The sequence below is a fragment of the Chionomys nivalis genome, chromosome 1 (genome assembly GCF_950005125.1).
Source record: "Chionomys nivalis chromosome 1, mChiNiv1.1, whole genome shotgun sequence".
NCBI classification, from domain to species: Eukaryota; Metazoa; Chordata; class Mammalia; order Rodentia; family Cricetidae; genus Chionomys; species Chionomys nivalis.
Genome location: NC_080086.1, coordinates 110232996 through 110249730, shown reverse-complemented (window position 1 = coordinate 110249730; position 16735 = coordinate 110232996). Strand labels below are relative to the sequence as shown.

Sequence of the window (16735 nt, the reverse complement as noted above, 5' to 3'; positions counted from 1 at the left end):
AGATAAGCATAGCTCTCACCTCTCATCAAGGAAGCTTCTCTTTGTAGCAGATGGAGACAATTGCAGAAAATCACAGTGAGTCAACATAGAAGGTCAAGTGATCGCAGGATTTCTGCCCCTATTGATACATCTACAACACTTGCTATATGCCTAAGGGCCAAGGAGCACCTCAGTAGAGGGACAGAAATAATACAACAGAAGATCAGGAAGGTGGGCTGTGGAATTGTATCTATTAGAAATGTCAAAGAAGCTACCCTTATGATACCTCGATAATATGGCTACCTAAATAAGATCTGAACAATGGCAACACCAACAGATATGCTAGCAAGGAAGGGGGGTGTTTTAAAGGATCCCACCACATACAAAGAATTAGAGGCAACTAATGACTTCTGAGAGAGGGGAACAAGTAACACCATAACTGGCTATCCAGTACTCAAGTGGTCAGTCTTGAAATCACATAATACAAGCAACACTAAATGGACTCAGCAAGTTTTATTTATATATTTATGCATTATATGTGCAACAATAATTAGAGACCATATGTTTGAGAGAGAGCAAGAGGGGGATATGGGAGTGTGTGAGTGAAGGAATGGAGGGGACATGTAATTATAATTTTAAAAATTAAAAAATAAACAATAAATAAATTAAAAGCATTAAAATAAGAAGAAAGATGAGTGTTATGATATATTGAGCTCCGGGGGGTGTTATTATAATGAGTTGGTAACTTGTTCTCTTTTCTAATTAAGTATTGTCAATCTTACTGTGCTAAATTTAGAAATTAAAAATTGTCAGAACATAGTACACATGGTATTTTGAACATTTGATCTGGATCTTAGAAAATATTCTCTTCAACCAATGTGGGCACTACTCCATTTCTTTTCAAGTTTTGTTTTTTTTTATTGCTGATTTTTAAACCTTTTAGCTTATAATATGTTAAATATAAACAAAGATAAAAATATACATTTATTTTTTATCAATTTCTAAAACTGGTGGAGTCCAATAAACTTTTGATTGGTTGATATTTTTACTTTCTATGATACACAGTCTTTATATGTAGCCAAGTTAGACCTCAAACTTGTGATTCTCCTGTCTCTACCTCCAGAATGTGAGGAGTAGAGGCTTGTCCTGCCATGAGGTGACCTATCATATTTGTTTCAAAATATTTGTAGAGAGGTAATCATTCAGTATGAATGTTGGGGCGCAACATTAGGATGAACACTGTTTCATACCTTTTTTATCCAGCTTTACCTGGGAGCAGAGTATTTCTACCTAATAGTAAACCAAGAGTTTATACTTTCAAAGCATATTTGCTAAGTTTTCTTTGATTTCTGCAACCAAATTACTTAAATAAGGTAGATGCTGTACTTTTTAAAGTATTTGTAAAGTAATAATTATTGCCTGCATTAATTTTTTTTAAATTTTTCGAGACAGGGTTTCTCTGTAGCTTTTGATTCCTGTCCTGAAACTAGCTCTTGTAGACCAGGCTGGCCTCGAACTCACAGAGATCCGCCTGCTTCTGCCTCCCGAGTGCTGGGATTAAAGGCATGCACCACCACCACCCAGCGTCTGCATTAATTTTTAAGGATATCGGCCAGTTAATAATTATGTTTTATTTTCATTATGACCCAAGATATCTGTAGCACAGCACATTTTCACATTTGATGACTGACTTAACAGAAGAGTGAATTTCTCTGCTGGATAGTAAATTTAATGCTTTACTACACTATTGGTCATCTAAGGTGAGCAAAGTTTTATCATCAAAAATTTTTTTTCTCAGAATACATTCTTGATGTTATTTATTCATATTTAACAAATAGAAACAGAAAATAAATTTAGTTCTTGCAAGTCTAATTTAAAAAATTGGTGGTATTTTTGCTTATTCTTAGTCTAAATCCAGTGACTGGCTCTATAGTGATTGTATAATTAAGAATTAAAATTAGGGAATTAAAATATGACTCATTATCTTGTATATTGAATTTGGCATAATTTCTTGTCTTATTATATTAAGCAATAAGGAGACAAAGCTTATTTTTATTTCCATCTAATAATCACATATGATTTCAAGCAAAAAAATAATTACTGGCTCAGGGGATCTTTTTAATTTTTTATTATATCATAGGGGCACATCACTTGTGTTAGACTGACTTTCATTACTGGAAAATAAAGCAAAAGTGACCAATAAGACAGGCCAGGCTGTCCAGTGGATGATGAACGCATACAGTGCCCAAGAAAAGGCGTGCTTCTACACAATGCTCCCAACCATAGAAGCCTTCAAACTGCCTTTACCACACAATACAGTCCTGGCCTTCAGCTCTGGTCTCCCCAGCTCCTGTCTTCCCTGTGACACTATCTTAACATGAAAGGTCTCAGGACAGCCCTCTCCAGTTGGTCTCTCTATAGACTCAGAGTGCTTCATCCTTGGCAAAGACTGAATATTCTCTGGGGAGGGAGAGGGGGCAGGGAGTGTTTGTTATGTGTTGGAAGGAGTCAAGACTTTGTCTCTGAAGGCCCATTGAGGTCCTTTTATATTCCCAGATGCTGAGTGAAACTTTTCTGGGCTGGGTTTCTGTAGAAGCCCTTGGGAGTGGTTTGTATAGGGTATGGCATAGATAAGGAACAGAGAATCACTTCAAAACCCTCTGTGTGCTTTCTGTTAAACCTTCCTGTGGGCTTCACATTCAAGTTCCAGGCAGGAGAAGCATCTCTACTAACACAGTCTGGGTACCTCACAGAAGCACCAGGCCAGGTAACAAGGAGCCAGGAGGCCAAGGATTAAACGGCACAACAGCAGTGATTTCTGTAATCTGGCCTAGCCTGGTACGGGGGTGTGGGACTAGAAACCAGAGTATTACAGATACCTGGGCTGTTTGCCCAGAGTGCTTTGTCTTTCAACCTCTTGGGTGTCCACTTCAAGTACTGTATTAAAGGCCTTCATTTTCTTTGTGGATGTGTCTGGAATGAGAGAGAGGGAGACAGAGACAGACAAAAACAGAGGGGGCGGGGGAGACACAGAGACAGACTGAGATGTACTGGTATACTGTGGGTGAAAGCCGAGATGTTGTTATGACTCATACAGTGCACAAGGCATCATCCACTCCAAGAAAGAATCAGCCTTTGCTGATAGACTATTGCTGAGGTTGAGGATCACTGCTACAGGTATCTGACTTCCACAACTGTGCCCTACTTCATCAACACTGGGTCATACAAATGATTCCGGTATTTCCAAACACAACAATGCTACAGACTTCACCATGGTTTTGCTTTATTTATTCAGTATTATCTACAAGAACCACGTACAATGTTTTTTGTGTTTCTAATTCCTAGCAGTGGGTTCACTGTCTCCTTCCTCTCCATCTTGTCTCCCTTCTCTGCAGTTATGAACAAGCAGACACAAAAGCAAGCCCCCTTGCTAAAATCAATGCTACAGGCAACGTTTTTGCATGCTTGCTCACAAGTAGGTTTGAAAACTACTGTAGACATCAGGGAGGAAGTTCACTAGACTACACATCATGAGACTATGTACATTTTTCTTAATTTTTATTTTAGCTTTCCACCTAAAACGTGTTCATTTTGTGTGTGCAGGATCGAGGCAGTGCATGCCATGGGAGTCTCAGGTCAAAGGACTCTCATTCTACCGTGTGGGTCCCAGAGATCAAACTTGGAATATTAGGCTTGGCCGAAAGTGACTTTATCCCTGAACCATCTTATGGGGCTGAGCCTATAAATTTTTAATTTCCACTTTCTATGCTCCTAGCAACATTTCTGAGGGTTTCTTATACAAACACAGGAAACTATCTGCTTTAGGAAATTTTACTATAAACAGAAAATTCAATGGCTGGCTTCATTTCCTTCCTTTTTTACTTCTTTCCTATATCCCCATTTCTTTTGTTTACTCTGCTAATGTCTTAGTAACCTCCTTCTGTTCATATCCTTTCTCTATTTTTTTTTTACATCAAATCACTACTCATTGGGTTAGCCTGTTACTCCTTTGTTCTAGATATATTTCTCTTGCCAGTTTTAGACAATGTAATGATCTTCTACCAATTTTCTATCTGCTTGCTAGCATTATCTGAGCTATCTTGTTGACTAGAGAGGCCTATAATTTGATAGTTGCCTGATGCTGGGATTTTACATATTTATTCTATCATAGCTCAGGAAAGCAAACTTACTCTTTTTCTTGTTATTCTTTATGGTTTGATATTTATTCTTCATATCTTCAGTCTTCCTCAATTTCAACTTAATATGGAATTAGATGCAAATAATTTTTATTCATAGCTTCATTGGATTCATTATCTTACCACAAATGAGTAAAGATTCTATCTCTTTCTCTTGATATGTATTACCCAGATTTTGTGTTTTTTTAAATATTACACTTGATTTTGAATAATTCAGTACTTTAAATCTTCTAATAAGCTTAATCTGTCTCTAAGTTGCTTCAATATTGCTCTTTTAGAAATGACTATGGCATGGTGTGGGAAGATCTCCGGAAACCTAACCTCTAGCTGAAGAGTTGCTGAGAGTTGATGGTGGTTAGAGAGGAAGACATTCAGTGGATGGCCCCAAACCCATGGGTATGTGGGGAGCACAACCTAGGAAAAAATGGGAATGTAGAGTTGGGAGGAAGGGAGGTGAGCAGTGGATCTAGGAGTCAGCGGAAGAGATGAGAGTAGAATATGGTTTTATATATATATATATATATATATGCACATACATACATACATACATATAATGTATGTATATATAAATTTCTCAAAGAATGAATACAAGTATTGTATTTTAAAAATTACTATGTGATAAGGACATATTGCATGAGAAAAAATGGATTGCCAATAAATGGGGAAAATATTGTTTAATTGTCCCTGAAACTGAGAGAGGACAGCTCTGCTCCTTTTCCTTTTTTTTTAGAAGACTAGTTTTATAATGCAGTTTTTCCCCCTTGAGAAATTTGAGGCGTTTTTAAAAATCATATTTACAGCTGAATGACTGAGCTTTCAAATAAAATGTCACTGCAGAAGTAATTTGCAGAGGTGCTATCATATAAAATTGACTCAGGGCTGAAACTGGGTATTTATATAACCTTTACATTTTTATTAACATGGAAAATACATTTATGTAAATCCATGTATATTGCATAGAAGATATTTTAAATTATCATGGGATGTCTACAGGGTATCATTGAAACCATTCCTCTGTCTACTTGAGTTTTTCCTAATGACACAAGAGGAGGTGAAGTTTCCAATTAATCAATGCCTTTCCACAGACTGAATAGAAACAGACAGAAGCATAAAGATGTCTCATACTTTATAGACATTAGATAATTTAAAACATTCCATTTTTACTTCCTTTTTATTGATTTTATTGAGCTATACATTTTTCTCTGCTCCCATCCCTCTCTCTCCCCTCCCCTTCAATCCTCTCCCATGATCCCCATGCTCCCAATTTATTCAGGAGATCTTGTCTTTTTCTACTTCCCATGTAGATTAGATCCATGTATGTCTCTCCTGGTGTCCTCATTGTTGTCTAGGTTCTCTGGGATTGTGAATTGTAGGCTGGTTTTCTTTGCTTTATGTCTAAAGCCACTTATGAGTGAGTACATATGAAATTTGTCTTTCTGAGTCTAGGTTACCACACTTAATATGATGCTTTCTAACTCCATCCATTTGCCTGCAAATTTCATGATGCCATTATTTTTTTCTACTGTGTAATACTCCATTGTGTAAATGTACCACATTTTCCTTATCCATTCTTCGGTTGAGGGGCATTTAGGTTGTTTCCAGGTTCTGATTATGACAAACAATGCTGCTATAAACATAGTTGAGCACATGTCCTTGTGGCAAGATTGAGCATCCTTTGGGTATATACCCAAAAGTGGTATTAACTTCCAATATGATAAAAAGCTCTTGTTAAAGCAACTTAGAAGTCTCTTAAAGGCTTCAGTTTTTATTGAGTGTAAAGAGTGAGAAAAGATTCCTGAAAGTAGGAGGGGCTTCAAGGGAGAAATTCCCTATTACATTTCAGAAAATTAGTTTATATCAGGATTGAAATACCACATGATATTTCAATGTAGTTGGTTGATGTGATGAGTGCCAAGACACAATTTCTGACACTGAATCATCCTTGGTATTCAAGAGACAACCCAAAACCATTTGACCACAAAACCTCAAGTATGCCCTTTCCACTAAGGAATGTTTGACTGTGGATTTTAAAATTGACATGCCTGGGGAAGTGAGCATATGCTTCTCTTTGTCCACAGTCATACTTTATTTAGAGTTATTTCATTATTTTAATTATGTGTATGTGTCTCTACTTGCGGGGTGGACAAATAGAGTGTACAAATATAAGTGCAGGTACCCACACAGGCCAGAGAGGGTGTCCAGCCCCCTGGAGTTACATGCATGTGAGCTGCCCAAAGAGGTGTTAAGAACTGAACTCTTGTTCTCTACAACAGCAGTCTCTAGCTCCAACCCATGAACATGTGTGTTGGTTGGATTGGGTTGGTGTTTTGGAGATGAGGTTCATTTGTTTAGCCATTGGCTATCCTGGAACTCACTCTGTAGACCAGGCTGGTCTCAGACTCAAAGATCCACCTGTCTCTGTCTCCAGAGCCCTGGGATTAAAGGTGTGTGCCACCACATCCTATAGCCCATGCACATTCTCATGTGGATTTAGATGAACAGTGAATTAACATGTTGAAGGAATCTAAGAAGTTTTCTCACCTTTTCTATATTTTTGAATAATACTGACTGATTTTTCAGATATTGGTAGGACTCATTTGTGAGCTCCCTGGGGTCACAATTTTAGGGAGAATGAGACCCAGAAAGACTCAGCAACTTTTTCTTATTTATTTATTTATTAAAGATTTCTGCTTTCTCTCCGCCACCGCCTCCCATTTCCCTCCCCCTCCCCCATCAAGTCCCCTTCCCTCGTCATCCCTAAGAGTAATCCGGGTTCCCTGCCCTGTGGGAAGTCCAAGGACCACCCACCTCCATCCAGGTCTAGTAAGGTGAGCATCCAAACTGCCTAGGCTCCCACAAAGCCAGTACGTGCAGTAGGATCAAAAACCCATTGCCATTGTTCTTGAGTTCTCAGTAGTCCTCATTGTCCGCTATGTTCAGAGAGTCCGGTTTTATCCCATGCTTTTTCACAGAACTTTTAATTTGCTGTTGCTCTGTTTCAGAACAGTGCTCTCATCAATGTGTTTCTGATCTCACCAGCCACAGAAGTCATGCTTCATTGGAACTCCAGCACCGTGTCAGAGTTTATCCTCTTTGGCTTCTCAGCCTTCCCGCGGCAGATGCTGCCCGCTCTCTTCCTGTTGTACCTGTTGATGTATCTCTTCACACTCCTGGGGAACCTGCTCATCATGGCTGCTGTCTGGTCAGAACGCAGACTCCACACGCCCATGTACCTCTTCTTGTGTGCCCTCTCCATCTCTGAGATCCTCTTCACTGTCGTCATTACCCCGCGCATGCTGGCTGACCTGCTGTCTACGCATCAGTCCATCACATTTATAGCTTGCGCTAACCAACTGTTTTTCTCCTTCACGTTTGGCTACACTCACTCCTTCTTGCTCATGGTCATGGGTTATGACCGCTACGTGGCCATCTGCCACCCCCTGCATTACCACGTGCTCATGAGCCTCCAAGGCTGTGCTCGTCTTGTGACCTGGTCTTGGGCTGGTGGCTCCCTCATTGGGATGATAGTGACATTAATAATTTTCCACCTCACTTTCTGCGACTCTAACGTGATCCACCACTTTCTCTGTCATGTGTTTTCCCTCTTAAAGTTGGCCTGTGGGGAAAGGACAGCACTTGTCACCATGGTTGTGATCCTGGTGTGTGTCACACCCCTCATAGGATGCCTGGTCCTCATTGTCCTCTCCTATATCTTCATTGTGGCTGCTATCTTGCGAATCCCCTCTACTGAGGGCCGGCAGAAGACCTTCTCCACATGCGTGTCTCATCTCACGGTGGTGATTGTGCACTATGGCTTCGCCTCCATCATCTACCTCAAGTCCAGGGGACCCCATTCACTCTACACGGACACCCTCATGTCTACCACCTATACAGTCTTCACTCCCTTTCTTAGTCCAATTATTTTCAGCCTCAGGAATAAGGAGCTAAAGAATGCTATAAATAGAAGCTTCCACAGGAATTTCCGTCAACAAAGTTCCTAAGGGTCAGTTCTGTTGCTAAGTTAGAAGGATGCAGGTTTCCCTAGAGCTCTTGATGAAATGGTTCACCCATGTAAGTCTGTGTTTGCCTCACACTAGTGATTTGTTTCCCACACTTCTTCAGTCTCAAGAAGCTGTGGTCTCTTGTGACCTGGCATGACCCTGTCCCTCCCGCTATCTTCATCTCTGATAGAGTCATGCATGTAAGGTGTTTTCTATATTTTATGAACACTTACCAATTTTCACTTTTGGATATATTGTGCACTTCTATTCAGTTCTGTAATTTTTGGCTGATATTCTCACAGTGCAATATATCTGCCCCTCTCTGTCCTTTGGCCCTGCTCATGAGCCTGAGTTCTTAACTTTTCCAGTACAACGTTATTTAACTCTTCAGATAAATTGACAGCGACTAATGAAAAGCAGTTCTTGTATGGGGATTTGTGTCTGATACTGAAGCCTGTGATGTCTAAATTCATGGAGAAAAGAAATATGATAGTTGCATACTTGGTCATGGACCTGATTCAGATTAAAGAAGCAAATGTAAATATAACCAATGGCCACCTCAATGCCAACACAGCAATAGCAAAAAATATATAGGCAATTAAAGCTATTGTATTAGTTCTTTGCAGCTCTCGTAATAGAAATATATTTAAGCAGATGGCTTATAAACACCTTTTACTTCTTATTATGGAGAAAGTTAGGAAATAGTAGATTAAATGTTCAGTGGAGACAATCATCTTGGCTTATACCCAGTGTCCTCTAGTGTACCTTCACTTACAAAAATGGGTAAATAGTCTTACTTTAATTTCTTTTTTATTATTATTAATTTATTTATTTATTAAAGATTTCTGTCTCTTCCCCACCACCACCTCCCATATCCCTCCCCCTCCCCCAATCAAGTCCCCCTCTCTCATCAGCCCTAAGAGCAGTCGGGGTTCCCTGCTCTGTGGGGAGTCCAAGAACCTCCCACCTCCTTCCAGGTCTATTAAAGTGAACGTTCAAACAGCCTAGGCTCCCACAAAGCCAGTATGTGCAGTAGGATCAAAACCGAGTGCCATTGTTCTTGACTTCTCAGCAGTCCTCATTGTCCGCTATGTTCAGTGAGTCCGGTATTATCCCATGCTTTTTCGGACCCAGTCCAGCTGGCCTTGGTGAGTTCCCGAAAGAACATCCCCATTGTCTCAGTATGTGGGTGCACCCCTCATGGCCCTGAGTTCCTTGCTCGTGCTCTCTCTCCTTCTGCTCCCGTTTTGAACCTTGGGGTTGTAGTCTGGTACTCCAATGTGGGACTCTGTCTCTGTCTCCTTTCATCGCCTGATGAAGGTTAATATCCAGGAGGATGTCTATACGTTTGGTGTGTGTGTGTGTGTATCCATGATGTGGGGGTGTCACAACACCCTCATAGAGGTCAGATAATAACTGTATAGAGTCAGTTTTTCCTTTCACATGGCACAGTATCCCGGGAACAGATTAAAATCGTCAGGCTTGTGAAGCAAGCACCTTTACATGCTGAGTCACCATGCCAGACTGCCTCCCTTAATTTTTAATAATTAATTAATTTTATTAGTTAAATTTGTTCTTTAGCACTTAATTTTCATATATGCATAAAACTTGTTTTAATGACTCATACTTCCAAACTCTATAAATTTCACCTCCTCCCTACAAGTCCTTTCCCACATTGGTGCCTTTGTTTTGTGAGCACCTGTGTTTAACCAAGGCCATCTCTGTGACCACAGGGTTGGAAATATGTTCTAGAGCTTGTTGGGGTTATTACTGAGTGTACAACTGAGAAAAAAACTGACTTCTTCTCTCTCAGACTCGTTCAGTAGCCGCTAATTCATTAAGAAGGATTAGGGTCCCATGAGCTCCTTGACAATTCTTCATGAACTGTTCACTGTACCAACCTTGTGCAGGCCCAGTGTTGCCACAGTGGCTCTCTCATTCCATTGGTGATATTTTGTAGATCATATTTGTAAAATATGAGCCTAGAGAGGGTATATGTGTCATAAGATCAAAATAGTATATATTTTTTTCAGATGTATCAGTCATGGCCACATCACAAGGCTGAGGCAGGAAATTATGCATTTGAATCCATTGTCTGGATTATATAATGAAACATTTTCTTTAAAAAAAAAAGAGAGAGAGAGAGAGATTGATTTCACCACTACCCAAAGACTACATGTATCAAAACATCATGTTAGGGCTACTAAGCTATCTCAGTAGGTAAAGATGCTTGCCACAAAACCCAACGACCTGAGTTTCTTCCCAGGGAACACATGGTGAAAAGGAAGAATTGTTCTCCGATCCCCATAAGACATATGCTCACACATACACAACACACACATGCTCACACATACACAACACGCATGTGCTCACACATACACAACACACATGTGCTCTCACATACACAAACATATACATTCACACACAAAAATGTAAAAAAGATTCTAAAAGTTATAAAACATCACACTGTCCTCTAGAAAATTTGACCAATTACAATATAGCAAAGAATTTTAATGGAAAAAATTATAAAAGAGATGCCACAAAGCATCTATTGGATAGCTTTGTCTACAGCTACCCATAGTTCTTGACTGTCATGGTCAAGAACTTGCTAGGAGGCTGGAGAGATGGCTCAGTCAGTGGTGAAGAGTGTGTATTGCCCTTCCAGAGGACCCAGGTTGGATCCTGGCACTTACATTAGTCTCATAACAAACTACTCTCAGTTCCAGTCAGAGTACCTGATTCCTCAGCTGACTTTCTCAGGCACCCTCACACACATGGCATAACCTCACAAGACTCATTAGTAAACACACACACAACACATGAATAAGAAATAAAAATAAATCTTAAAATAAAGGCATTCCATAAGGGCAGAGACTGGAAAGACATTGCCACCAGATTGTATATGGAAGCTTCTACACTAGCAGGTTTTCATAATGGCTTTTATATCAGGTATGGTTTCCCTCTTGTTAGGTGGGCCTTTAGTCCAATTAGAGAGGTGATGGCTACTGGCAAAGTATGTGTGCCATTATTTCACCCTTAAGGATATCGGGCAAGGCTGGTTGTTTTCGTCTTCAGGGAGAACGCTTACTGATCACACTCAGCTTGGATCCTCCAGATCTTGTGTCCAAACATATGGTGTCATCATCATTACAGGCTCATCTCTGCCTGTGTGAAACAACCAAGGGCAAGTTTTGAGAATATCTTAGATGAACCTGACCAACAAATCAAAAGAGGGCTTATTCTGAAGCTTTCTATACTTCTCCAGATTCATTTGCTTATACCTGAGAGTAAGAACCATCTCGGAAAACATCTAGACACCTGATTCAGTTTTCTCAAAATGATAGAGGGTGAGAAGCCCAACCCATTTAGGATACCCAGTATTGATGTGGTGGGAATGAAATGCTGATAGAGTTGTCTTTTTCTTTTGTTCTGTGTGCATGCATGAATGCATGAATTCATGTATGAATGCATGAATGTGTTCACACATGTATGTGAGGTGCATTCACATGCATGCATGATGCAGATGTGTTTGTGTGGATGTACTAGAGGAGGACATTAAGTATCTTTTCTAATCCTTTACTGAAAAACCAGGTTCAGTAAAGTCCCTGGCTCAAAAGAATTGGTTAACCAACATGGTGTTATACCTGTGACCTATATGCCCATCAATCCTCTTGTTTCTGGTCCCTATAACTCTGGAGACTAGGCATGCACAATTATGTCCAAATTTTTGTGTGGGTGCTAGGGATTTGAACTTGGGTCCTTGAAATTACACAGCAACTCTCTTATCCACTGAGTCATATCCCTAGGTGCCTGCAGAGATTTTTCTGGGGTAGGGTAGTTGAGAACTAAAGGGAAAAACAAAGAAGGATTAGAGGAAGCATAGAAGGAAGAGGTGTCCCAAGTAAAAGGAGGAGAGAGAAGAGAAGGAAAATGGGGGACAAAGGAAGGAAAAATGAGGGAAGGAAGGAGGTATACAGAAAGAGATAACCAAGGAAAATAATAGATATTAATAGATGATAGTCATTAGTAGACAGCTATGATAGATAAATAGATAGATAGATTAGATAGATAAATAGATGATAGATATATAGATAGATGATAGATAGATGATACAAAGATAGTAGATGATAGATAGATAGATAGATAGATAGATAGATAGATAGATAGATAGATAGATAGATAGATAGAAAGGAGCATGGTACATTATTTTTGGGTTTCTAGTCACCCTCCCTGGATATAGAGGACCCTGAGTCTCTCATCTCTAGTCACATTCAGTGGAAAGGCATCTGGGACCCTGTCACTGGGGAAGGCACCTGCGGTGATAAAACTCCCGTCCCTCCTGTTGCAGCTCTAGTGGTCTATAAACCGGGCTCTGCAGGCTGCACTATAGACCGTCCCCAAATTTCTCCACGAAGGTAAGTGGAACTCTTTCTTTCCAGGATAAGTAGATCAAATGCTTTGGGTCCTGGACAGCTAAAGACAGAGGAAAAATTGAGCATAGAGCAGCTTTGAATTCTGGGTCAGGAAAAGACAGTGGAAGAATGTATAGTGGATTGTCTACTGACACAGGGTCCTGGTTCCTAGCTCTGAGGTCCTGTTCTGGTTCCTAGTGGCCCACAGAATCTATTTACTCCCTGCCACACCCCCTTTCAGTGTTAAGTCATTGGTTTCAGGGTTCATTCTGGGGTGATGAGTTTTCACGATGTATGGAAAGGAGAACGTTTCTGAGGCAGGGCAAGATCAAGTGTCTGTCCTGTGTGTTTGTGTCACCTGCATTGTGTGGATGGGCACATAGTTTTGTGTGTGTGTGTGTGTGTGTGCGTGTGTGTGTGTGACATGCACCCATATTAGAGTCTCATCACTGTCATAGAAAATTATCATAAAGATTGTGGCTTAGAACAAGAGAAATTAACTCTTGTAACTTTGAAGACCAGAAGTCCTATGCCCACCCACGTATCAACAGAGCCACACCCTAGAGAAACTAAGGGAGACTCTTTCCTTTGTCTACCAGCTTCTAGGAGAAATATCATTCCAATTTTTGCCTTTAGCTTTATGGTCTCTTTATAACTATGTAGCTTCTACTATCCTTTTAATTTTTAAAATCAACAATTTACTGTGAGTGTGCTTGCATGGTGTGTATGGGTCTAGGCATGCATGTACCACAGGTAGAAGTCAGAGGACAGCTCGTGAGATTTAGTTCTATCCTTTTACCTTCTATGTGGATCTTGGAGATCAAACTCAGGTAATCAAGTTTGGCAGACAGCACCTTTACCTACTGAACCATCTTGCCAGCCTCTACTTTTCTTATGAGAATGCCAGTTTCTGCACAGAGATCACGTTCTAGTCTAGGATGAGCTTATCTCGAGAGCTTTGTCTACCTTGGGTAAAATTTGAAAAGACTCTATTTTCAGATAAGATCACAGTGTGGGGTCACAGGTAGACAAGCATCTCTGGGAGATGTTGTTCAACCAAAACAAAACTCTTGGGTGCATTGCTGCTATTTGTCCTTAGTTTAAACTGCTCACTCTACACACACCTACTGAGAAGTTACCAGGTACCTTGTACGTATTTGAGCTCTCAGATACGTACAAGGTACCTGGTAACTTCTCAGTAGGTGTGTGTAGAGAGAGAGCAATTGTCTCCATTTCTGTCTGTTTATTGAGTATAACCAAGAGTGTGCACCTGAGAAGCAGGGTGTGGCCATCTGTGTTTGTACTTGTGTTCACAGTCTAGGTCTATGACACAGTTCTACAGAGCTGACATAGGTTTTGTATGCTCCCCTTGAAAAAGGTAGGCACTGGGACCAGGTTGGAGGGCACATCTCCATGTTCACCCACTGGGGCCTCTGTCTGGATTTTTTTGTCAGTGCTGGAAATGCTAGCCTTTCGTTTTTCTGTAGATCGTCTTGGAGAGTCTTTCAAAGGAGTTGTCCTGAGAAATTATAGAATGGAGCATATATTAGAGAGAAGGAGAGCCAGGGAACATTTCTGTCATTTTAGTAAAATTTGTTCAGTTAGGAGCAGGACTCCTGGAGCCTGTGGGTGTTGAGGTTTGGGAGGCAGGCAGGAACAGAAGAAAAACTACCCTGAAGTTAGAGTGAAATCCTGGAATGTCATGGTAGCCCTGTGAATAACCTGACTTGTGAGTGACAATCAACTTACAAACATCCATCTGCAATGGTAACAGAAGGTGCTGTTTCTAACAATGCCAGCAGGTGGGTTTTATGCTGAGCATTTAACATAGCATCCTTTCTGTGATCTGACGAGATCAGGAATTTGGTTCCCAAAATTCTCAACTAAAAACCTGTGACTGGAACCACAGGTCTACATGATTCCATAACCGGTAATCAACTCAGAGAAATATCTCTACTGTGAGAGAAGACTGGGGAGAAAAGGAGAGGAACTATGAAGGTACAGTGGTTCAAGAGATGAGACACAAAACCAATGCTGAGGCTGGAGGTATGTAGTGGAAACACAGGGCGTGAAGTTCAGAAATGGTGGCTAATGGGCGGGAAGGACAGAGAAGTGGCACTAGGCATGAGCTCAACTGGAAGGGTTCCCTGTAGACTATAATTGCTTCTTCATGCATGACCCTTCTTTGAGTAAAGCTCAACTGTTCGTTTTCCAGGATTCTTGGCTCAGAAGTCATAGACATAAGAACCCTCTGTGCCTGGTAGAGTCAAGTTTGTAATATTGGAGTGAGTCTAGTTGCATAATTATTTAGCATTTGAAACTTTCTTATGAAAACAATAGCCTAATTAGTGACAGAGGTGCATGTAAACATACATGAAAAATATCTACACACAAATTCTTGTCAAAATGCAGACTTTTGAGTTCATTGTATTCCACCATATGACATTTTAAAACTTTTCTACAGTTATTTGTACATGTGCCCCTGTGTGTGACTGTGCACATGTGCCCCCCCCTCTTTGTGTGTGTGTGTGTGTGCATGTATTGTGCAGGGGTGTCTGCCATGGTGCATATGTGGAAGTCGGAGAACAACTTGCAGGGAGCAGTTCTCTCCTACCACGGGAGACAAAATGCAGGTTGCAAGGCTTAGTGGCACCCTGCCCAGACTGGGCTTTTGTTTTTCAATGTTTAGTTTTATTTAAAGAAGTCTTTTGTCAACTATAAAGATCACCCAGCATTTCTTTGAGTAACTATGATTTTATCCTTAATATTAGCATTTAAAATTTTATATATATATATATATATTTAAAAGTGTATGTGTGTGTGCATGCATGTGTGTGTATGTGCACGCATGTGTGCATGCATGTGTGTTTTCTTCAAATGTTTCAGGATGTGCATGTGAAGGTCAGAAGAAAACTTGAGGGAGTTGGTTCCCGTCTTCTAATAAGTGGGTCCTGGAGACTGAACTCAGATTTTCAGGCTTGGCAGCAAATGCCTTTACCCACCATACTATCTTGACAGCTCTTTCAATGTCAATGTTCTCCATTCTCTCTTTGATTGTGATCTCACAGGGAGGCCAGCTTTGCTTTCACCTCTATAGAAAGATACTTTCTCCCACAGCATCCCCAAAACAATTCCTTCTTTGGGTATGGATTTGTGCTGTAAGAAAGCAATCTTCATAATTCTCAGTAGCTGGTTCCTCCATTTTGAAGTTAGTCTCTTTGGTCTTGCTCTACTCCCTAGTGCTTTATTCGGAAAGCTTACTCATCTGACTCAGTGACCTGGAAGGTGCTTTCCTGCCTGCTCCTTCTCTTAATTATTTTCAAGGTTCAGTTAATTAATTATTCATGAACCTTTGCTCTAATATGGAAGTTTTTGTCTAGTTTTGTTTTATTTTGAATTTTCACTTTGTCAGAAAAAGATCCAACAGCTGTTTTGAGAGGACAGTTTTTTGGTCACCTCAAGAAGAATTAATACCTTACTGTTTCAGTCTTTCAATTTCATCAAGGTATTTAAAGTACCTATTATGTTTCATGCTCCTAGATGGTCTAACTGATCTCCATGGAGGACTTCTTTGGTTCCTATTAAACTACTTCCTATATATTTTATCTGTTACTTTGAATAAAAACCTTGTTTTTAACTGTTTTACTTTTAGCTAACTTTGATATTACCCACCCCAAAAATCACAAGCAGAATAGAGAACTTCCTTTTATCATATTTTTAAAGATTTATTTTATTTTTAGTTATGTATATGGGCAGGTATGTGCACATAACAGAGGCCAGAGGCATCAGATTTCCTGGAGTGAATTTGAGGGGGTTGTGAGCAGCCCAATGTGGGTGCTGGGATTTAAAGTTTGGCCCTCTGAATATTACCTACCTTCTCTTGAGAGTACCACACATAAGCTTAAGGCATCTACAAGAGCACTAACATCTATAAAAACACTTTTAAACAAGCGGTAGGTCTTACTTATAGTCTGTGACTCTTTCTGTTAACATCCTTTCAGTGTTTCTGTCTCAATACCAACTTTTCATTTTGATTAGTTTTTAGGATTTTCCTCCTACTTTCTCTTTCTCTCCTCTCTTATTTGTGTGTGTGTGTGTGTGTGCATGTTATGAGTGTGATATGTGTGTATGTGTGTGTAGTGTATGT

At 40.1% G+C, this 16735-nt stretch overlaps 1 protein-coding gene across 1 annotated transcript; it reads left to right on the top strand.

The window, feature by feature from the left end:
- The first annotated feature begins 7225 nt into the window (after window positions 1-7225).
- Window positions 7226-8176, top strand: LOC130881163 (olfactory receptor 63). Its single transcript, XM_057780551.1, has one exon. It carries the CDS (start codon window positions 7226-7228, stop codon window positions 8174-8176), a length of 951 nt encoding a protein of 316 aa, XP_057636534.1.
- The last annotated feature ends 8559 nt before the right edge of the window (window positions 8177-16735 follow it).